A 24,272-nucleotide genomic window follows, 5' to 3' on the forward strand; every position below is an offset into this window, starting at 1 on the left:
ATCATGGAACCTCTCATGCATTTGTTTGAAGAAATTCGTGCAATAACGCAGAGACATAAAACGCCCGGAGGACGGAGGATGGTCTAGGTTCACTGAATGATTCATCAGACGGTTTGGTTCACCGAATCTTTGCTTGCTGGACACTTGGTTCAGATATATTCCTTTTGTTAAGAGCCTGAGGTTGCCATTTCGTTAAACTACCCCACGGACGATCGCGATCATGTTTCTTTATGGATTATGGAAGCGGGCTAGCCCAATCAGACGAATTCAGAATTCAGAGGAAGTAAGCAAGCTGAGCGTGTCATGCGTGCATACGTACGTACGTGGACGCTTTTCACTGTCTTCGCCTGATAGAAGTCAGCGCAGTGTATCTCTACTCCTAATGTCTCAGTTGGTAGGTCGCGTTCCGAGTTTTATTTTCGTCCCACCATTTTCGTCCGGTTTTTTTTCGTCCTGAAAAAACCTACGAAAAAAACCAGGACTCGCACGCACGAGCGAGACTGCCCTCGGGGGGAGGCCTCCAGATCCCTTCGCTGCCAGATCCCTCCTCGCGATCCTCCCGACGTCCTCGCGCCGCCGTCCTCTTCTTCTCTGCGACTCCTCTGTGCACGACGCCCTGACCGACGCCGGCGAGTCCTCGGCACTCCGCGTGCGCCTCGCATCCAACGCCGGGGAGGATCGCGTGACTCCGCCCGCGTCGTCGCCTCCGACGCTGGCCTCTCCTTCACCACCGTCCCTGCCGGCAGGGTCCCCCTCGTCATGGCCTTCCTCGCCTGGGTGTACGTCACCAGCTGGTACGCTTATGCCTTCCCTCCCTCCCTCTCCTTCCCAGATCTCTCCTCTGCTCAACACCTCTGATCTCCCATTGATTCGTCTGCAGGCCATATGGCAGGACGCGCAGACCCGGGCGATCCTCTCCGGCCTCCTTGAGAAGAGCTCGACTCCAGCCCGGCGACGACGATGACCTGATTCCTACCCGTGGACGATGATGTGCTCTGGCCCAACCGCATCGACCTCAACAAGCCTCGTCAAGAATCGTCACCGTGGGCTGCGCCCCTCTCTTCCTTCACGACCAGGAGTTGTCGAGGAGAACCATCAACTTGATTGATTGGTTGTCTACTTGAAAAGAAAAGAAGATGAAGTACGTGACCGTTGTAGCTACTGTTGAATTCATGTATATACATTGATTGTTCATCCAATTTTGTCTACTGTTTTCCTAAAGGACGAATGAGTGGATCTGAAGGAGAGAGGGCGAGAAGAAGAGGCGCCGTGTGTCTTGTAGTGGGTGAGAATTGTCTAGCCGGCAATGGATTTCCAGCAAGGGTGGCAGAGAAAAATCCATGACGAGATGAACACCACCACGACAGCATCATGAATGTCATCGAGGTACCTATGTTTCCTCAGTCCTACCAGGAAAGTTTTCAGATAGTTACTGCTAAGAACTTCTATGCAGTTCTCTTGGGCAATAAAACTGCAGTCACTGGAGGGAGCAAACCAAATGACCATATATCTACTACTCAGATCACGGGGGTTCTGGAGTCCTTGGCGTGTGCAAGTTATATCCACTGTTTTGTTGTATTAATTTGTTTTCTTCATCTTGTGTATTGACCTTTGCAAGTTTCAGGTATGCCCAACCTGCCATATCTCTATGCTGCGGATTTTATCAAGGTCTTACAAGAAAAACATGCATCCAACACCTACGCAAAAATGGTAAGGCTGCCCTTAGTTACTTTTTTGTGGTAACCTTGTCCTGTATATATGTGGAAGCTTGTGAAAGTGGCAGTATTTTTGAGGGTTTGATGCTTGCAGACCTCAATATTTATGTCACAACAGCATCTAATGCAGAAGAAAGCACCTGGGGTACATACTGCCCAGGAATGGAGCCATCGCCTCCTTCTGAGTATATTACCTGCTTAGGTGATCTCTACAGTATTTCCTGGATGGAAGACAGGTATGTAACTCGTAACCTGAATTCACAATGATAAGATTAATTTACAGAGTACCAGTGTTTAGCAGAATAGGGTACAATGACCAGAATCTGATGAGTTATATTTGGTTGCATTACTTTGCACTGCATAGTACCTCAAGGAGGATTTTGTAACAAGTCATGTCCATTCCTTCCTTTAGTTCCGAAGTACATGGCATAGAACCTGCTAATTTGGATTACACAAGTCTGCTGAAGAATCTGTTTGTATATTAAGCATTCACTTAATGACATGTTTGGTTATCCTGGTTCCAGGCTCAGATTGTTTGTAGAGTAATCATACATCAATAGTGTATGTGTGGTCTGTATAAAATGGATAGGCGTAGATTTTCTTAATCAACTTGGTGCGCATTATTGGTTCTAGCTGAAATATCTTTTCCCCTGCATCTTACACTAAGGGAGATTCAGGGAAGAAGTGAGGTGCATAAAGTATAACAACAAGGCAGGCAAGATACTGGTGGTGTAGGCTTCAACATTCAGTCGTTGTGGCCACAATGCACTCTTATTTCATAATATACCTTGCATGTTTTTTATTTGAGAGGGAATTAGATTTAGCCTAGCCGTGCTATCCATCCCAGATGCTAATAAATTGTGTAACTACGTAAGTTCTTTTTTGACTCAGAAATAGCATCGGCTGCATAGATGGAGTACGTTTTACATGTTTTTTTGTTGTTGGAAAAAGTATGCTTTTCATCTTAACCATACACTTGAAAAAAAATGCTATTTTGCCAAAGAATTTCTTGTCAGCTATGGTATTTAAGCTCAGAGTTACTAACTCAATGAGGTGTATTATAAATTTGGAGGTACTAATTTTTTTTTCATATACATAAATGTATTTGACACCTCTGAGCATCTACAGATCTTGCAATTGCTAGATAGCATTTGCCTTCCAAATTTTTTCCTTGAGACCATGTGGGTCTGAAGATAAATTGTTTAATAGTGAATGTTGTTATGTTTATGCAAGTTGGATGCTATTAAAAACTTCTTATTTCCCATTTTGGGTATGAATTATGCTTTATACTAGCTGTTAGAGAAATATTAGAACACAGTGTGCATGATAGTTCTTTTTAAAATACCTAAAGAACTTTGGGTCCTGATGAACTCACAGAAAAAGAGATTTGAAATTAGGTCCAAGCCTAAAGAAGGGCCACGCCTAAAATAGAACACGGCACCCCTTTCTAAAATTACTAACGGGGTTGATGTTGTTGCACGTCGTGGCGGGGACGGTCGTGTAGCAGCCGTATGTGCACTGCTTGTGCTAGGCGCCGATCTGGAGGCCCCTGATCGGAAGGGAAGCCACTGGAGCTGCTGCGGGAGATGGTGGCGGTACGCTGGTAGAGCTTGGAGCAGACGTGGAGGGGCCGGACCTGCTGGTCCTTGAAGGTGCTGAAGGTGCTTTGAGAAAAAAATCAGTTAGGTATGATTCTCAGTTCTCACTACCTCCGCGTGATGCAATTAAAATTTCAAATCTTTATTGTTATTTCCAATTAATTTCGCGGCTGATTCGACAATATCAGTTACTAACTTAATTCAAATGGCTGACCAATTATCCGAGACAATTTTATAGTGTTTTACTTTATTTCTATAACTGTTATCCTGTAAATTTAGTTTGTTTTAAAGGTTTGCCATGTTTCTTTAAAATTTATCCGTTGAATTTGTATGTCTGCTCCACTGGGCTGCTGCTGCAAGCTTTCATGTTTGGCTCTTGCACCATTGTTTCATATTTGTATGCTCTATTTTCCTGTTCAGTCATTTTGGTCTTTATATATGGCTTGTGTTTGTGGGAATCTTATTCAATCAAAGGTTATAAGATATATTACATTGCCTTTGTTGTTTCTCATATATATCTTACATAGATCACTATATGAAAAACTTAACCCTTATGAGGTCGCGGTTATGTTACGTGTTGACTACATATATAGTTTGTTCTATAAATCATGGCATTGAACTTGCAAAGTCAGGTTGGATGTAGCTCTGATATAATTATGTATGAAGTGATATGAAGGTGCGCTCATGTCTTGCAAGACATCCCGCTTCTGTGTCAGGCAAATGTGCACATCATTGACACCATTGATGCATGAGCACTAATAATTTTTTTCCATCTTTGGATGTTCCATAGGAAGTTCAGATTTTTATTGACCATTTTTGTACATAACGATTTATTTTTTTCATTGATAATTAGGTGAATTCATTACAGTTTGAAATGATCTATATGGAGGTCACATTGTTTTTTAGGGTATTAGTCCCCTGGTGAAGTGGTGGTCATTATCAATGCTGCTGCATTTTAAGGTAGTGGTCAAAATGCTAGCTAGGATAAATTGGAAGGAGCCGATCATAGTTTTTCGGCTATTACTGTAGAAATTCATGGTATTATCCTTGCTATGACAGTGATGTATTTGCATTGCTGCATAAATTCATGGAGTGATTCATATTTTCTTGACTCATTTTACGTGTATTGTTACTGCAATAACGACACAACTATTCTTTCATCTATGGTGTTAAAAATAACGACGTGTAACATATAGAAGGGTAGGACTTTCAGTTTCTTATTTGGATTTTGCAACTTAACCATGAATGTGAATGTGTAGGAATAATGCCAAAATTACCTAACCGAATTGCAATAAGATTTTTACGTTTATTATTTAAGTCAAACCTTACCACTAGGAGATGAAATGGTTGTTTTAGGTGTACATGTACTAAGAAAAGGAACGGCTTGTGTTCCACGATGGTACGTGCCGCAGTATACTCAACGGATGGCAGGTTCTTATATGCCATATGGAGAGGGAGAACCAGGTGCCTGAGGGACATCGAGCTTTCCCATGTCTTCTTCCTTCCATTCAACGTTGTTAAGATTTTGAAGATTTTTGGCGATCTGAACTCGTGTGACATGGACCCTCTGCAACGGACTCTTGGCTTACATCAACCATTTTGTTGACCAAGTACCTGTATTGCGGCATGATCCAAGGAGTGGATCACTGCATATATCCTGACATGACTGGGTAAGTCACCTTATTGTAGCAATTCAAGCATTTGTCAATGAACCTTGGCAAGTGTAGTTCAGTGATGTGGTCTTGCCATGCTCAGCTCTGTTTATTATGCATCAACGGCCATCAATGATAAGTAATAATATATTTAGTAAATATTATGATGTGCAACGCCAACCATTGGAGTGATTTAATGCTTCCAATTATGCATTGTATATATTCAAATTATGCACATGTGATTTAACGCTTCCAATTATGCATTGTGTATATTCAACCATTGGAGACTTGAAGTAGGAATTAGTGGAGAATAGGAAGGTGGATAGTACATGGGAACCAATCAAATACGTGTAGGTATGACATGGTGCTTTTTTTAATCTCTTGCCGATGTCAATATTTTTCTACAGGTACATATATACAACTGAATCACAGAAAAAAATTGATTAGGTACACCATAGAATAGTCTCACATCTTGGTTTATTTACTACCCTGTTTAAATATCAACCAACATGCATGTCAAATTTATAATTTGTTAATTGCTTGCCTCAAGGCAATATATATATATTCAATCACTGAGGATGCAGAATAAATTATTATTCACATGTGTGTGTGTGTACTTGGACAGAAACACTCCCATACCTGAGGTCTCAGTTAATGTACTGATGTTGAATTCTTCTGTCACTCCTGATACAAAGCTATAGCTATACTTCCATTTGCCAAGATGATAAAATTGGTAAAATACAGTGATTTAGTTACTTTCAGATTTTGGTATTTTCTGAGAAGTGCTCCACAAATATGAACTAAACAAGCTTGTATTTTCTCTACTCCTAATGTCTCAGTTGGTAGTCTCGCCTCACCCACCACATCTCACCACTCCTATCTTTCGCCCACCACTTCCATTTGCCACTGAAATGCTGCTATTTTAAGAATTCAAGAGATTGCCTTTTCATTTTGTAAAATATTCCTGTTTCATTGTACCATCTGAAGTGACCAAGCATGATCATGGTTTGCCATGTATGATACAACGAAGTCATTTTATTAAGCTGGCATTAGTAATTTTGCATTTTACATGATTCGTGTGCAAGTTTGAACGTTAATATTAAGTTTATAATACTGGCACAGTCTGTTATTGTTATCTTCTTGGGAGTACTTGAGAAGGCGCGGCGGGGAAGGTGGGGACACGCCATGGCAGAGGCCAGTGGCAAACCTACGTGTAAGCCCTGAGGTCCGGGGAAGGTAGCTTTATTTGGCAATGCCAATGATCAAGTTAGGGATGCACAAGTCAACCATGAGATGTGAGTCACACGGCCATCTTTCTTTTCCTCAGAAATTTGTCTCTCCAGTAACATGGCTCCTTAACAGAACCAACTATGGTTTGCTAAATTTATTTGGATGGAGGGGTGATATTTCCTTTCTTTACAATAGATATATATTTATTTCCCTCTCTATCCATGGGCGTTAATATATTTATTGTAACAAGGTCGGAGACTGATGTGGATGCGCAAGGGCAGCGCTGGCCTCTGCCTAGAAGGGCAATCACAGTGTACAGAGCTCTAGCAGCACTACGCCGTCATCCTCTGCCTCACCCCGGCCGCATGAATTTCAAGAGATGGTGAGAGTATCTCTGCAAATTGTGTATTTTTTAATTTAGACCTTTTTGCTCTAAGTGCCATTGCACGATTTCGACTTGGCGGTGATATTTCTCAAATGCTGCAAATTCAATCTTAAGTTAAAAATAAATAACACTGCGTAATTTAGTAATGGGAAATCTACAAGTTCTTAACCATCCTTGATTTGATTAAGTAAGTATCTGAGAGACAGTAGGTGGATATATTACTATAAATGCTTAAACTTTTTAGCCTGTAGCGCTTCCTAATCATAATACTTATGTATACTTTTCGGCTCCTACTGAGTTAACCCTGCTACATCTGTACATCTGCCTTTGGGTGGTTTTCCCCTTCCTTACATATATGTAGTTCTGTATTTCCAAGCTATTGTTATTGTACTAGACTGAGTGGTTGGGTACGCATCCCTTTGTTTCGGACAATTACAGCAAGGAAGTAGGAGGAAGAAGAAATGCAGGCGACCTCATGAAAGTCACAGCAGCAAAGATCCACAGGTGAGCAATCTTGGTTCCTCTGCTTCTGCACTGCATATATATTTATTTTCTAGAAATCTTCTCTTTTTTGCAATTTCTGTTATTTTGCTTACTACAAGTAACATGAAGATGCCATATGATTTTGTTCTGTTTGTGAAGATGGAGAAGTCAGAGGAGGAACCATGATTTTTGAACAAGCATTAGTTTGTGGCTCATGGATGAAGATTGCAAGTACTACTTTGTAACTAATTTAGCTAATCGCTCACCAAGTAGGTGATTTAGCTAATCGCTCACCAAGTAATTAATTTTTAATCTGAAGTTGTATATTGACTGTAGGACAATAGCAACTCAGTTTTCAACAGCTGCAAAATACTGAAATGATGCTATTTTAAGAATTGAAGAGATTGCATTTTCATTTTGTAAAATATTCCTGTTTCATTGTACCATCTGAAGTGACCAAGCATGATCATGGTTTGCCATGTACTCCCTCCGTTCGGAATTACTCGTCCAAGAAATGAATGTATCTAGATGTATTCTAGTCGTAGATACATCCATTTTTATCCATTTTTGTGACAAGTAATTTCGAACGGAGGGAGTATGATACAACGGAGTCATTTTATTAAGCTGGCATTAGTAGTTTTGCATTTTACATGATTCGTGTGCAAGTTCGAACGTTTGTCGAATAATACTAATATTAAGTTTATAATACTGGCACAGTCTGTTATTGTTATCTTCTTGGGAGTACTTGGAAGGCGTGGCGGGGAAGGTGGGGAAACGCCATGGCAGAGGCCAGTGGCAAACCTACGTGTAAGCCGTGAGGTCCGGTGACCCACAACTTTTTTATAGCACCCCTTTGTTTTTCCATAATTTACTCATTAGTCCTTGTAACTTGAGAGGGTTGACCCCACAGATTTCTAATGACCTCACAGGGTATTCTTGCTGGCGTCGTCGCTAGCAGAGGCGCATGGTCGACAGGAAGAGCCGGGGCATTGACACTTTTCGTGCTACCAACACTACATACCAGCGTGAGTGAATGTTATAGTGGCCTTAGATGCCCTATCAAATTCTTGCTTGACTTTTTGGTTTTGCATGCTTGGATGTATATTTCAGTTCCTGCATGATATTTCTCATGTGGAGTTGAAACCACGTTCGTCCAATAGGAAATAATCATATCTTTCACTCTGAAATCATATTGCATATAGAGTGATGATATGTTCTTGTGCGAATTACTGCACACATATACATTTAGTTACCTGAAAAGGTCTCACAATTGGGCTCCTACAAGTAACACTATCACTCGCTTGTAGTGTTTGCAAATGGTGATAATTGTCATACTACTCCGTAACAGCCTTACTCGAATCAGCCTTGACCTTGTATAATATACATAGTGATTTGGTGCATGGTATTTTTTAGTGAATTTGATCAAGATTTTGTTATTTTAAGTACATTTGTACATTCCGTTGTTTATTTAAATAAATTTCCCAGTAAGTTGATTTTCCAGCATGGTCATAATGTTGACATTATGAATTGATTTGTGAAGCACAAAAACACAATAACAGTTGGGAGGGCTGCTTTATATCCCTAGACCCCCACCCACACCTGACCGCCATCTCCCTCTTTCCTCGGTATCATAACCTGATGCGACGTTGGCGGCGCAGCAGTCCGGAGGAGGCCAGCAGTGCCGACGACGGCTCTGCGATGGGGAAAGGTCGATCATTGCGGCACCAGCAGTTCCACGATCACATTATATCCGCGTGTTGATGAGCAACATGACTCTCCGCCCTTCCTCCCTCCAGGTACCTCTCCAAACCCTAAACACCCCTTAGGTTCACAGTTTATCACTATACTACTATTGTTTAATTAGATGGTAACATAAAACTTGGAGTGTCTGATCGGAATTCTTACTCACTGCTAGAGATGCTAATTGGGTTCTCTCTGCCTCTCACAAGTTTATCCTTGTGTTATATCTTATTCAGGGTAAAAAAATGCCCAGAATAAAGAAATGATGAATTATACTGTACTCATTATTGTAGTTAAAGATTACATTTAAAATTGATCATCGATCACGTGGGATGCTGCCAACTTGCAGGGTCGATGACACATTAAATTGCCATATTGCTTTTCCCTCTTCTTCGCATGTTAGGAATATATCTTTATCAATAGAATTTAATATTTGTGTTTTCGCATGCAGGAAGAGACATGATCATATCGATCACCAGTCATGGAGTCAAGTGGTTGTTGTCGTCAAGCTAAATGTTGGTGAGTGCCAAATGAGAAGATATATGTTCTAATATTCCTGAGCTGGACATTATGGTAAAATATTAATTTTAGAAATTTTGCCAATCATACCGGTCTGTAGCTATATCACATTGCAAAATTCCATGAACATGTGGTCCACATTATTTTTCACATTGCAAAATTCCATGAACATGTGGTCCACATTATTTTTCTATTATATTTTTCCTGCCCAAGCGTGGATGCAGGTGGATGTGGGCGCCGCGGCTGCCACCAAGGATGTAGGGGTCATGCTACAACCGGTGAGGACACAATAGGCACTTTTTTTTGGGATGGAGGGAGTATTACATTCCTTGTAATCGCATGCTATATTTTCAGTGGGAATTCATTGACACAGTTCCTTACAAAAGTTGTATCTTTGACATAGGCAAACTGCTCAAGTGATTATATCATCCATTCTGATTTTGAGGGAAATATATCCAAATGAACAGTATGATGAACCTAATGGCTCTCTATCCTCATTTCTCTAACATGCAAGCGTCATAAATTTTAAAAAGCCCGTGGCAACGCACGGGCAGTCTACTAGTTATTTTCTATATGGACGAGAGCAGCGTTGAACGAGTGTGGGAGAATTATATGGTCGATGAGAAGGACTTCGGTACAACCCTCCCCCAATAAACGTATAAGGGGTAGTATTGTCCATACTAAATTACACGTACACTATACCCGCCGTCCGTCGTAGGGCCGGCCGCCCGTGTACGTCGCGCCCCGTACTCCTGCGCGTCGTACGCGTGCGGTTCGGTAGTGCGATCGGGAAAGGAAAAAAAAAGTACGCCCCACCCCGAGACCCCAACTCCACGTACGAAACCCTAGCGGCATGAACGCCGCCGTGGTCCACCGCCGTCACGACGTCGGGCGGCGTTCGTAGTCACCCACGCGCCGTGAAACCGACACCCCATCCCCGCCTAGGAAACCCTAGCGTCATCAACGCCGCCGTGGTCCACCGCCGTCACGACGTCGACCCCGACGTGCCCGTCTAGTCGCGAGCACCGACGGCGTCCGTAGTGACCACACGCCGTGTCGCCGGTGAAACGCCCAGCGCTCGCTCGCCGTTCTGTCCTGGTACGCGCCCTCCACAACGTTGGTGGCAGCAACGCATCGGCGTCGACCCCAGGCGAGGACCCCTCGACGGCGCAGAGTAGGTTAGGATGGCTCTTTTTGTTCTTTTTTTTGATGATTTTGATTTGTCCATTGCATTTTTGTGCATTTTTGTAATGCAAAATGATTCCCTACTTAGTTAAATAAGAGAAGAGAGTAGTGACTTCTTAATGACCTCATAATGATTTTGTATGTTCAAATTTGTATGCATGCCACATAGTCATGTCACTGTTGACGAATTTACTGTATTCGCGATGATTTTTTGTGGAATGTTAGCATTGATCTCACACCTTATTTGTATGTGCATAGATGGAGCAAGTAACCGGATACGCCAGTGATGATTCCGGTAGCGATAATGGATCCTCGTCATTGAATGCGAACCAACCTCCCGGAGACAACTATATGAGTCAGGATGAATCGTACAGTGGTAATGTAAGTACCTTGAACGTTGACAAAAATATATTGAACAAAAACTAGTTATTTGACACTAACATGTCCTTTTAAATTTGTACAGGTACATGGCAATGCTGACGATGAGGAATATGATATAGATGAACAATTTTATGCAGATAGTGTGAGCCAGGTATGTTGAAAAAATTGTAGAGAAATGATTGACATTAAAATTGTATGACCACTTATGTTACTTTATATGTGCACAGATAAATGCTAATAGTGACAATGAGCGTAATAATATAGATGATGACAATGCCGAGAGCGAGGTCCATGCATCTCGTAGTGTGAGCGGTAGTCAAGTAAGTTCTTTACATTAATTTTGGTTAGTAAGAATATAAGAAGAGATTGACATGCAAGGTTATATGTCATATTTTGCAGGGAGGTATTGATGGTCCTAGCGGGAATGATGAGCACATCGATGATGATCAGTTTGACCTTGACATGTGCTATGATGAATATCAGCAAGAGTCACTTGATATGCATTGGGCAGTGATGGTAAAGACTTTCAGGTCATTAGACGAGGTTTACACGTTCTACAACAAGCACGCGAGAGAACGTGGGTTCAGTATCAGGAAGGACTCGCTAAAATTTTCGAAGGATCGCGCAAGGACTCGGCGCTTGAGGAGGTATCTCTGTTCCGCCGCAGGAAAACGACAGGCCAAGTTCTGTACCATGGAAGGCCGGACCCGCAGGCTTAGACCGGAGAGTCGATTCTTATGCGAAGCCCATTTGACAGTTAAGCTTGATAAAAAGCTCAATCTTTGGTATGTCAGCAGTTTCTCCGATGATCACAGCCACACTCTTGCACGACCGGACGAAGTCCCTTTCCTCCGATCTCATAATCAGATGAAAGCATTTGAGAGAGCTGAGATCTTAGCTATGTCTGGAGCTGGGATAAGAAAACATATCATTTTTGACAACATCGTTAGCAGGTATGGGTCGTATGCAAAGTCACCATTTCAGAGGACAAAGTTGTACAACATGTGCTATAGGGAGAAGATGAAATTGCTTGCACAAGGTGATGCTGATACTGCCGTAGGAATCATGTTGACCAGAAAGGACAGAGATCCAGACTTCTTCTTTGAGCACACGGTTGACGCTGAAGGCAGGCTCCAAAACCTCTTCTGGTGTGATTCGCAGTCACGCCGGGATTATCTAGACTATGGTGATGTTGTTGTCTTCGATAGCACATACAAGATGAACAGGTATGGAATGCCGTTCATCCCTTTTGTGGGTTTGAACAACCACCGTTGCACTACTGTATTCGCCTGCGCCATTGTTTCAGACGAGACTGAGGCTACATATGTCTGGTTGCTTAACACGTTCTTGAAAGCTAACTGTCAGAAGAGGCCCAAATCAGTTATTACAGATGGAGATGCAGCGATGATAAGGGCTATTAGGAAGGTGCTTTCTGACGTGTGGCATCGTCTATGTTCATGGCATATTGAAAAGAATATGCAGAAACACCTCAACCACAAGTCATTGAAGGAGTTTAGGGCATTATTGTACTATGCCACTACACATAAGGTTTTTGAGGAGAGATGGGCCGCGTTTGTGCGCAAATGGCAGACGGAGAAAATAAAAACATGGCTCCATAGGATGTACAGGAAGAGGACGCTTTGGGCTGCATCATATTTGTCTGGTGGGTTTTTCCTTGGTATGCGCAGTAATCAGAGGAGTGAGAGTCTGAACTCCAGCCTGCACCTTCATCTTGACTATGGTATGACAATTGTTGACATGATTGTACACTACGAGAATTGTATTGTTCGCCTCCGTGAGAATGAAGCTTATGATGACTACACGGCCTCACAGACTCTTCCAGTAACAGTGACTGAGTGTCAGGCCATTGAGTCGTATGCTGCGAAAGCATTCACGCAGGCAAACTTTTATATGTTGCAACAAGATATGAAGAAGGTACAGGAGCTTGAGGTAATTGATAGACTGACAGGGACCGGTAGTCAGAGATTTGTGGTTGCGTGGAAGAATAACATGGATCACAGATTTAATGTGGACTATACGCCAGGTAACTCGGCAGAAACTATAAAGTGCAGTTGCCGAAGTATGACTCGCAAAGGGCTTCCTTGCAAGCATATTATTCATGTTTTGAATGCACTGAACTTACCTGTGATACCCAAGTGTTGTGTCCTGCGAAGATTCTCAAAAAAAGCACGAGCTGGACTGCCAGTGAAGCGCACCAGCGATTTGTTTGCGTGGGGTTGGTCGAGTGGTGAGGACAGAGCTAGATATAGTGAGTTGACCATTAAATCTTCAGAAGCCTGTCATGTCGCATGCAGTAATCCTTTCTTATTCGACAAGTTGATGGCAGCTCTGGATGATATTATAGTGAATAAGGATATTCAGGGAAATGAAGATGATATTCAGCGAAGCTTCGTGAACAGTAATCCATTTGAGCCTAACCGAGATCATATTCTGGTTCGTGATCCAGTAAAGATTTCCACCAAGGGCGCACCTAAGCAGAACAGTAGAGGTCGCGGTAAGGGTGGCCCAGATGTGACAAAAAATGAGAGGCCTAAAGCATTTGACGAGAAATCTGGACGAAAATGTAGCATATGCAGCGGCTCAGGTCATAACAGGAGCACATGCAGCAAAAATGAAGAGTATGTCTATTATTTGTTTATGTCAGTTTTGTTGTTTCATTAACGGTGCATTGATTCTCATATTTTTTGTATGCAGCAACTGGGCTTGAAGACTCAAGTGTAGACGATGCGAGTGTTTTACCTCTTCCATTTATATGAAGAACATTTGTAAAATTTATGTTCGTGTTGAGTATTTTATGTGTGAAACATGATTATTGCGTACGGACCGTTGTCATTTCAGACTTGTTATTTTGTGTCAACTACAATAAAATTACTGTGGTGACAATTGTTATGTTGAGACAACATTGTTGTTGATATAAATATTCACTATTCATTGTTTATTTTATGAATTTTGCATGTATTTACTACAGTCCCGTCGGCTGTCAAATATATCAAAATAGAAGAAGCACTCTGTGAACTGTTGTTGAAAAAAAAAAGAAAAAAAATGCCCGCCCATCTCCACAGCGTGACTTAGTAAGCCCGTCGTTATCAAGCCCAACGGGACCCTACAACAAGCGTTTCGGAGCACGCCGTGGAAACCAGGCCCAACAGGGGAGCATCGACGCGGCACATCGACGGGGTAGTAATCAGAGGTTTCAATACAACGACGGGAGCTGAGTATATAAACTAGTCGGCGTCGCCTTCGGCCGTCGAGGTGGGACTAAACTTGTGTCAGTTTCACTGGCGCGGCGTCTCAGCGGTGGTAACTGGGCTGGCCCACGGCGCGTCGAGCCGTCGAGAAGACCGCGCCGTCAATAGCTTTTTTGGGCCGGCCCACGTCGCGTCGAGCAGTCGAGAAGACCGCGCCGTCCAGTGCCTTTTTGGGCCGGCCCACGTCGCGTCTGGCTGTGTCCAGGTCGCCCCGCGGCCAACGCAAGTTTAGTCCCACCTCGCCGGCCGAAGGGGACGACGACCTGCTTATATACTCAGCTCCCGTCGTTGCATTGAAGTCCCCTGATTACTACCCCGTCGATGTGCCGCGTCGATTCTGCCTTGTTGGGCCTGGTTTCCACGGCGTGCTCCGAAACGCCTGTTGTAGTCGCTCGTTGGGCTTGATAACGACGGGCTTACTAAGAAACGCCGTGGAGACGGGCGGGCATTTTTTTATGTAAAATAATTTTTAAGTAAAACGCAGTGTGCTGCCATAGTTTAGTGCACAAAAATTTAACGACGACATGATTACATATAACTATTCGGCAACAAAAAAAACATGTAAACAAAATAAATCATTATATAATATTTATGAAACGAAATATCATGTGGACAGAAAAAACATTTGGAAAAGTGCCGAGTCTATTACATATAACTATTCAGAAGCAGAGTGTATTACATAAAATTTATAAGCAAGTGCGCAAAGCGTTTGGAAAATAAAGTCCTCCAGTACCACCCAATCACATGCAAAACTCCTCCGTGCCGCATCTATTTCTTCTTCTTTGATATCCGAATAACTTTGTTTTTCACTTCATCAAGCTTGTTTCTTTCCGAAAATATAAGTTGCGCAATCATTAACTCTCTTGAATCATCAATTGAGGTCTGAAAAAAAATGGTGTTAGCACAGCGTTCATTGTACATCGTAGTCCAAACATGACTTGCGTACCTGTGAAAATAAGCCTGTCCATTTGTCACCATCCCAATTTTGAAAGCATCGAAGGAGAAATAGTCCACACGAATTCCTAGTGCATACAATTTACGAAGATTAAATATCTACTGTACATACAAGACCAACATTCCGTCGAAGTAAAAACTCACCCATCATGTTGTTTTGGCATGTCATACGTTTGAATAGGCCACTTGGAAACATCCGGATAATTCACAATTCCGGTTGCATTTGCTTCTTGGATATCTTCTGCTAGTTGTTTTCTCTAAAGATATAACAAACATGGTGGAAAGCATGTCATTCAGTGTACTAAAGAAAACGAATGTTACCAAATGCACATTTGCAAGTTAAACCTACCAGGTCCTCAACGAGTTCTCTAGTAACAGTGTCAAGTTTTTCGGTCATCAACGAGTCAAGAACCTGAAACTCTCTTTTTCTGCTATGCATGACGACAGTAATCCAGTGATTATTTTGCTTGTTTAGAGAAATGTAAGTCTGCATCACAAGGACCATAAAACACAATCATCACATAATATCGTATGTATGTACCGTGTTAACAATCAAACTTACCTTTGATTTTTTGAAATACTCGTCCTCACATCTGTTCACGGGTCCATTACTATGCGACTCTGCTTCATAATCATTACCGGCGGTCTTCTTTCCGGGTCTAACGTGAAGCAACCAATGTATCCTCCAAGTTGTTAACATGAAACGATCATCATTAACTTTGTCGACCAAAAATGATGAGTATGCATCAATTACCTATAAATAATGTGTTAGATTTAACAATGGTATTTTCGAATGAATTGTAAAACAATATATGAAATTAACTTACGTCGCCACTTAGCCACTCATGGTTAATAATCTGACAAGCTCTCCTCACAGTGAGACCTTCTTCCATGCCATCATTGAAAATTTCTGTTTTGGCATGTTTTTGTAAATGCTCATGCGCATGCACGTACTTGATGGATGCTTTCACCACATCATACTCATCACCAGATTTGTTAACATCACCATTTTGGAACAATTCTGTAACGCACCACTCAAATACTTACAAACTCAAATACATAAATAATTGTTACGCAATAACAATTAGAAACACAGAAAACTTACTTCCTTTGGCAGAACGTTTTGCACGTTTGTTTGGTTTAGGGACCACATAAGGAGACTTGACATGTTGTGATCCTTTGCGCTTGCGCCTGCCAGTAACCTCCTCCACTTCCTCTTGTACTCCTTGAGAACCAACCGACGCATGCGATGCGATTTCGTCCGTCTCTAAAGATGTGGCAACTTTTTCATCTGATACTTCTGGTACTTGGACAGGATCATCCATATCACCCTTGAAACTATCCCAGTACTCAGGTGTGCAGTAAAAAGGTGTGTTTTCACGAGAAGTTACATCAACGCCGTTATCATCCTTTTGCAAATTCATTTTGGAAGGTGTGCGGAACCGGTCTGAATCATCTTTTTGATATACAAACTCTTTTTGCGGACGTCCAACATCGTTTGAAGACTCATTAATGCCTCCGTACAGATTCTCTTCGTCCTCTTCCAGGTTACTGGGTTTGTAGGAGACGCCGGTTTTGTTCAGTTTCTCAATCATCCTCTGCAAGAAAACATTTCATCTTAGTTCTTCAATTCAGTGATGGACATTAAAGAGACGTGCTCAAGTGTTACCTGTGCGCATAACTCTGGCAAACGAAGCATTTCCTTCCGAAGCTCATTCATCTCACTCAAAATCCGGTCCATAGTAGGCTTCTGGCTCGAAGCCTCTGAGGTACTGCCCTCTTTCCTCGTTCCAGTAACGTTAGATTTTTTGCTACTAGCTTTCTTGGTTTTTTGAGCTTCTTCTTCCGCAATTTTTTTCAACCTATACTCCTCTGTAATGTTGTCATCGATCTACAAGTGGAACAAGATAATTATACATAAAAACCATATGCACACTTTACTTTATTTCATAAATGTAAAAAAATGATTACTAGGATTACCATCCCAACACCACGACCATATTCGTAGTCGTATTTGTCTCTTCTCACAGCCATATCTTCCGTCCAGTTCCTCATCAGCGGGCTCAACAATGCCAACGGATCATATTTTGGACCGGTGATTGGTTGCACCTTCTTCCAGTATAGGTACTGCAAAAACACATAAACTAATTAAATTACATGTTCTTCCGTGCCATTTTATAACAAAAGTGTTGAAATTAATAAATAGAACGTACTTGCAAAAGGGCGAGGTTCCCCTGGGGCCACTTCCTAACATGGCCGTCCTGCAGAAGCTTACCAATCTCCGATAAACAGAATCGTGAAGTGAATGCATTCCAGTTGAACTTCCTTATCAACTTAATATTTTTCACTAAGGCATAGTACTTTTTTGGAACGTATTCATGAGACACTGGTGCAATTATAGTTCCTAAGAGAACTAGAAATGTCATCCGAATAAAGTCATCATCAGTGCTCTTATCCTTCACAATCTTTTCTATGAGATCATCAATCATGATCTTACCATTTTTCTTGCTAACAAAACTAACTGGTATTTTTTTGGTTGCTTTTTCTCCTTCAGTACTAAGAAACCCAAAAACATCCACTCCATTGTTTTTCCAACCAAATATGGAGTACACATCATCAGGCCTTAATGAAATAAGACCTTTACATCCAGCAGTACTTCCAGAACTCTCTTGAACCATGAATTTTTTGCTACTCGGATTGTAACTTTGGAGTAAAAAGTGAAGCAAAAAATCACGCATCCTTATCGATGGTATTCTAAACATGCCCTGCATATCCGTTTCATAAAACCTGAATTTCTGACTTGGTGACAGTTTGTCAACTAGGCTAACCCACTTTTGAACAGAACATGGAATCACACCGTCGATATTCATACTGCATCAAATAGATTTCTGTCACATACCATCATACTGTTATGAGCCTCGTTGTATAAAAGAACTGGAAAAAAAACTTACACGACGACGACGATGGGAGAGGCACCGGCGGCGTATAGTGGCGACGGGTGAGGGGACGCAAGCCGGCGCGGGCGCACCGACGGAGTTTGTACGGCGGGGCGACGGTGGGAGAGGCAGCGACAACGTAAACAAGGCGACGGGTCAGGTCAGGGCAGGCCGGCGCGGCCGCACCGGCGCCGTTTTGGAGTGTGGGGCGACGGGCGGCGTACGGTGGCAGCACGTGCAGATCACGGCGGCGGCGAGACGGGGTGACGTACAAGGAAATTTTGCATGCACGTCGGCTAACGACGTCGCCCGAGCGCTGATTGCGGCGTCGTTTGTTAGTGGGACGGCCCCATGCACGCATGCGCGTCGGTTAGCGAGACGGCCGGCGTTTTTTTTGCAGGGCCTCATTTTTTTTACTAAATGAAATAGGCATATTTTTTTAAACTATATCAAAAAAATTTATCTTAACCAATTTTTTAAACTTAATCAAATATGCTTTTTTTTAACTTAGCCAAACGTGCCCAATTTTTTTCCACGTGCTACTGTGGCCTAGCAGGGCACGCACGCAAAAAATTATCCCGTTTCGAGTCCGTATGCATTTTCTACCATTTTCCAGGCAAAAAACCCAGAAAATATTGCCCGGACGTGACGCAACGTGCGTTCGTTGTCGGATTTCGTTCATTTTGGCCGTGGGGTGCCCGGGTGGGGCCCCACACGCGCTCCCAGAAGTTGGGTGCAATCCGTCAAACCGCTCAGGTACTTGCTGTGGAAGGGGGTGGTTTCGGTATGGCCGGAGGGGACCCTCGGTCACACCTCTCCGCTTCGCATCCGCCAAACGTGCCCAATTTTTTTCCACGTGCTACTGTGGCCTAGCAGGGCACGCACGCAAAAAATTATCCCGTTTCGAGTCCGTATGCATTTTCTACCATTTTCCAGGCAGAAAACCCAGAAAATACTGCCCGGACGTGACGCAACGTGCGTTCGTTGTCGGATTTCGTTCATTTTGGCCGTGGGGTGCCCGGGTGGGGCCCCACACGCGCTCCCAGAAGTTGGGTGCAATCCGTCAAACCGCTCAGGTACTTGCTGTGGAAGGGGGTGGTTTCGGTATGGCCGGAGGGGACCCTCGGTCACACCTCTCCGCTTCGCATCCGCCAAACGTGCCCAATTTTTTTCCACGTGCTACTGTGGCCTAGCAGGGCACGCACGCAAAAAATTATCCCGTTTCGAGTCCGTATGCATTTTCTACCATTTTCCAGGCAGAAAACCCAGAAAATACTGCCCGGACGTGACGCAACGTGCGTTCGTTGTCGGATTTCGTTCATTTTGGCCGTGGGGGGCCCGGGTGGGGCCCCACACGCGCTCCCAGAAGTTGGGTGCAATCCGTCAAACCGCTCAGGTACTTGCTGTGGAAGGGGGTGGTTTCGGTATGGCCGGAGGGGACCCTCGGTCACACCTCTCCGCTTCGCATCCGCCAAACGTGCCCAATTTTTTTCCACGTGCTACTGTGGCCTAGCAGGGCACGCACGCAAAAAATTATCCCGTTTCGAGTCCGTATGCATTTTCTACCATTTTCCAGGCAGAAAACCCAGAAAATACTGCCCGGACGTGACGCAACGTGCGTTCGTTGTCGGATTTCGTTCATTTTGGCCGTGGGGGGCCCGGGTGGGGCCCCACACGCGCTCCCAGAAGTTGGGTGCAATCCGTCAAACCGCTCAGGTACTTGCTGTGGAAGGGGGTGGTTTCGGTATGGCCGGAGGGGACCCTCGGTCACACCTCTCCGCTTCGCATCCGCCAAACGTGCCCAATTTTTTTCCACGTGCTACTGTGGCCTAGCAGGGCACGCACGCAAAAAATTATCCCGTTTCGAGTCCGTATGCATTTTCTACCATTTTCCAGGCAGAAAACCCAGAAAATACTGCCCGGACGTGACGCAACGTGCGTTCGTTGTCGGATTTCGTTCATTTTGGCCGTGGGGGCCCGGGTGGGGCCCCACACGCGCTCCCAGAAGTTGGGTGCAATCCGTCAAACCGCTCAGGTACTTGCTGTGGAAGGGGGTGGTTTCGGTATGGCCGGAGGGGACCCTCGGTCACACCTCTCCGCTTCGCATCCGCCAAACGTGCCCAATTTTTTTCCACGTGCTACTGTGGCCTAGCAGGGCACGCACGCAAAAAATTATCCCGTTTCGAGTCCGTATGCATTTTCTACCATTTTCCAGGCAGAAAACCCAGAAAATACTGCCCGGACGTGACGCAACGTGCGTTCGTTGTCGGATTTCGTTCATTTTGGCCGTGGGGTGCCCGGGTGGGGCCCCACACGCGCTCCCAGAAGTTGGGTGCAATCCGTCAAACCGCTCAGGTACTTGCTGTGGAAGGGGGTGGTTTCGGTATGGCCGGAGGGGACCCTCGGTCACACCTCTCCGCTTCGCATCCGCCAAACGTGCCCAATTTTTTTCCACGTGCTACTGTGGCCTAGCAGGGCACGCACGCAAAAAATTATCCCGTTTCGAGTCCGTATGCATTTTCTACCATTTTCCAGGCAGAAAACCCAGAAAATACTGCCCGGACGTGACGCAACGTGCGTTCGTTGTCGGATTTCGTTCATTTTGGCCGTGGGGGCCCGGGTGGGGCCCCACACGCGCTCCCAGAAGTTGGGTGCAATCCGTCAAACCGCTCAGGTACTTGCTGTGGAAGGGGGTGGTTTCGGTATGGCCGGAGGGGACCCTCGGTCACACCTCTCCGCTTCGCATCCGCCAAACGTGCCCAATTTTTTTCCACGTGCTACTGTGGCCTAGCAGGGCACGCACGCAAAAAATTATCCCGTTTCGAGTCCGTATGCATTTTCTACCATTTTCCAGGCAGAAAACCCAGAAAATACTGCCCGGACGTGACGCAACGTGCGTTCGTTGTCGGATTTCGTTCATTTTGGCCGTGGGGTGCCCGGGTGGGGCCCCACACGCGCTCCCAGAAGTTGGGTGCAATCCGTCAAACCGCTCAGGTACTTGCTGTGGAAGGGGGTGGTTTCGGTATGGCCGGAGGGGACCCTCGGTCACACCTCTCCGCTTCGCATCCGCCAAACGTGCCCAATTTTTTTCCACGTGCTACTGTGGCCTAGCAGGGCACGCACGCAAAAAATTATCCCGTTTCGAGTCCGTATGCATTTTCTACCATTTTCCAGGCAGAAAACCCAGAAAATACTGCCCGGACGTGACGCAACGTGCGTTCGTTGTCGGATTTCGTTCATTTTGGCCGTGGGGGGCCCGGGTGGGGCCCCACACGCGCTCCCAGAAGTTGGGTGCAATCCGTCAAACCGCTCAGGTACTTGCTGTGGAAGGGGGTGGTTTCGGTATGGCCGGAGGGGACCCTCGGTCACACCTCTCCGCTTCGCATCCGCCAAACGTGCCCAATTTTTTTCCACGTGCTACTGTGGCCTAGCAGGGCACGCACGCAAAAAATTATCCCGTTTCGAGTCCGTATGCATTTTCTACCATTTTCCAGGCAGAAAACCCAGAAAATACTGCCCGGACGTGACGCAACGTGCGTTCGTTGTCGGATTTCATTCATTTTGGCCGTGGGGTGCCCGGGTGGGGCCCCACACGCGCTCCCAGAAGTTGGGTGCAATCCGTCAAACCGCTCAGGTACTTGCTGTGGAAGGGGGTGGTTTCGGTATGGCCGGAGGGGACCCTCCGTCACACCTCTCCGCTTCGCATCCGCCAAACGTGCCCAATTAACGCTTCAGAAAATGTTAATGAATTCAAAAATTCTCGGATTCATAAATATTACTGAATTATAAATATTCTCTGGTTCATAAATTTAAATAATTTAAAAACATTTCGGAAAATGTAAATGAATTTAAAAATTCTTGTATTCATTCATATATTTTAATGAATTTAAAACTATTTCAAAAAATGTTAATGAATTCAAAAATTCTCGGATTCATAAATATTAATGAATTATAAATTTTCTCTGGTTCATAAATTTAAATAATTTAAAAATATTTCGGAAAATGTAAATGAATTTAAAAATTCTTGTACTCATTCATATATGTTAATGAATTTAAAAATATTCTCTGATTCATAAATGTTAATGAATTTAATAATATTTCAGAAAATGTTAATGAATTAAAAATTAAAATATCTCAACTTTCACAGAATAATTTTTTTCAGATAATATTTTTTATTTTATGTGTTTTCGATAATTGCATACCTTATTCTGTGCTATGTATATTCGATGCAAATTTTTTAAATATATTACAAACATTTTTATGCATTTTGAGGAAAATTTTCAATTTTTCTCAAAATAAGCGTTCAATATTTAGCTAATTTTTTGAACAAACTTTGAAGACAAATTTCAAACTAGATTGAACATAAATATATTTTACATAGTCCATTCAACATTACCGAAACCAGACGAGTTTTTTCGAACATAAGCGATACATAGTTCATACTTAGAACATTTAAAAAAAATAACTACTCCTCGTCGTCACTACCCAACAGATCGATGACCTCCCCGACGTCACCGGCGTCACCCCCGCCCTCGTCGTCGTCGTCGCTGTCTTGGGCCAGCCGCTCCCAGTCGATGACGTCGTCGTCCGACGACTCCGGCGGCTCCGCCTCCGCCTGCGGGACCACTGGCGGAATCGCCGCCGCCGCCTGGATCGCTGCCGCCTGCTCGGCGGCCTCCCTTGCAGCCGCCGTCGCCTCTGCAGCCGCCGCTGCAGCCGCCGACGCGCGTAGGGCGACGAGATAACCCGGCGTATCGTCGGGATCACCGTCCTCCCGAAGAACTAACTGCTCCGGCGGCAGTTCCACCTCCGGCGGGGCGGGGGGATCGGCGGGCGCCGGCGCAGGTGCGGGAGGAGCCCGACGGCCGCGCGCTGCTGGACGGGGGCGCGGGACAAGAAGGCGGCGACGGTCGCCGACGAGGTCAGGCGTGACGCCGGACTCCGCCAGCCGGAACGCGCCGATGACGGCGGCGTACTCTTTGTCGTCCCAGAATGCGTGACGGCCGGCGATGTTGTTGCGGCCGCCGGTCCGCTTCTCCTCGGCGGTGGCGCCTGGCCCGCGCGTCGGGTAGCCGTCCTTGTCGAGCTTCCAGTCGTGCGGAAGACGGCAACCCGGCGACACGAGGAGCCCGAACCGGTGCAGCTCCTCCGTCTCCGGCGTACTCAGGCTCGACGGCCACGCGTTGGGTCCGTCGTCGCCGCCGGTGCCGGAGCTGCTGCCGCGGTGGAACGACATGTCGCCGGCGGGATTTTGGGAGGTGGAGACGGGAGAGGAGCGGTCTTTGCGTCGTCGGGCGGGGAGCGGTGTTTGCGGCGACGGGCAGACGTGGGGATTTATAGGCAGACGGCGGGGGGCAGCGGGCGGTCGGGTCGTCGGGCTATCAATGCGACGGCAGTCGAGGGCGGCGGCGCGGCAAACGAGGGGACGGGGCGGCGGGGCGGCAGACGAGGCGACGGGACGGGGCGGCGGGCGGTCGGGCCGTCGGGCTATCAATGCGACGGCAGTCGAGGGCGGCGGCGCGGCAGACGAGGGGACGGGGCGGCAGGCGAGGGGACGGACGGGACGGGGCGGCGGGCCGCAGTTCACGCGCCACGACGCGCTTTCAGCGGGCGACGCGTGGTTTGACCACCGACGCGCTTGACCACCGACGCGGTAAAAAAACGTACGTCGCCACAGTAAAAAGAAAATGCGTAGACGTACGTACGTCGACGGGCCGCGCGGGTACGTTGCGGGGCCGGGACTGGGGGAGGGGCAGGGGCAAAGACCATCCTACCCTTTTTTAAGTTTTCAGGCGAAGGGGTATAGGACGATCTGGACCGTTGATGTTTTCAGGGGGGTTGTACCGAAGAAGAAGTGATGGTCGATGGATATGTTTTGAAGTTGAATCCGTTGCAGAGGAAACATAAAATATTTGAATCGCTTGGAACGACATGCACAGGTAGCCTATACCAAATGGTATATCCAGGAAATCAAATTCAGACATACCATTAAGCCATTTGGTTGCTATAATCAAGTTCAGACATACCAATACGAATGACGCTATAATGACTTGCTATAATCATGTGTCAAAAGATGACATACCAATACGAACTATCCAGGAAATCAAATTCAGACATACCAAATGGAATGACGCTATAATCAAGTGTTCCTTCTTTTGACACCATCCTGGCATCGTCGGATGAAAATAACTTACTTGCAACCAAATGACTTGATCTCTCAAAAAG

General features: G+C 45.0%; 1 protein-coding gene and 1 long non-coding RNA gene across 32 annotated transcripts; one reads left to right on the forward strand and one right to left on the reverse strand.

Moving 5' to 3' along the window:
- The first annotated feature begins 475 nt into the window (after positions 1-475).
- LOC123046371 (uncharacterized) lies at positions 476-9,782 on the forward strand. Of its 30 annotated transcripts, none has more exons than XR_006422259.1 (17): positions 476-794; positions 881-1,141; positions 1,223-1,386; positions 1,454-1,555; positions 1,625-1,710; positions 1,810-1,951; positions 3,220-3,401; positions 4,167-4,983; positions 6,088-6,260; positions 6,446-6,577; positions 7,019-7,084; positions 7,781-7,882; positions 7,993-8,088; positions 8,604-8,859; positions 9,255-9,322; positions 9,536-9,600; positions 9,726-9,782. XR_006422259.1 is itself a non-coding variant. In XM_044469719.1 (8 exons), exons 3-8 carry the CDS (start codon positions 6,575-6,577, stop codon positions 9,264-9,266), a joined length of 417 nt encoding a protein of 138 aa, XP_044325654.1. In that variant the 5' UTR covers positions 3,408-4,983; positions 6,088-6,260; positions 6,446-6,574; the 3' UTR covers positions 9,267-9,782. The 30 variants fall into 30 exon arrangements, 5 of the variants coding, with proteins under 5 accessions (XP_044325654.1, XP_044325653.1, XP_044325655.1 ...); XR_006422260.1 differs by having other exon boundaries at positions 9,547-9,600; XR_006422241.1 differs by adding an exon at positions 7,223-7,332 and having other exon boundaries at positions 9,255-9,782.
- Positions 9,783-14,911: 5,129 nt separating this feature from the next.
- LOC123041801 (uncharacterized) lies at positions 14,912-15,584 on the reverse strand. Of its 2 annotated transcripts, none has more exons than XR_006418636.1 (3): positions 15,461-15,550; positions 15,256-15,368; positions 14,912-15,103 (listed from the first exon to the last, which is right to left on the reverse strand). It is a non-coding gene; the product is annotated as an uncharacterized lncRNA (long non-coding RNA). The 2 variants fall into 2 exon arrangements; XR_006418637.1 differs by lacking the exon at positions 14,912-15,103 and adding an exon at positions 15,118-15,179 and having other exon boundaries at positions 15,461-15,584.
- Positions 15,585-24,272: the final 8,688 nt, after the last annotated feature.

This window comes from Triticum aestivum, chromosome 2B (assembly GCF_018294505.1).
Source record: "Triticum aestivum cultivar Chinese Spring chromosome 2B, IWGSC CS RefSeq v2.1, whole genome shotgun sequence".
NCBI classification, from domain to species: Eukaryota; Viridiplantae; Streptophyta; class Magnoliopsida; order Poales; family Poaceae; genus Triticum; species Triticum aestivum.

Bases quoted from the DNA above. Each gene is read 5' to 3' on its own strand.
- LOC123046371 (XM_044469719.1), top strand. The intron at 7,883-7,992 runs GTCCGGTGACCC...ATGACCTCACAG, and splicing joins ACCTACGTGTAAGCCGTGAG to GGTATTCTTGCTGGCGTCGT. The intron at 8,089-8,721 runs GTGAGTGAATGT...TTGGCGGCGCAG, and splicing joins TACCAACACTACATACCAGC to CAGTCCGGAGGAGGCCAGCA.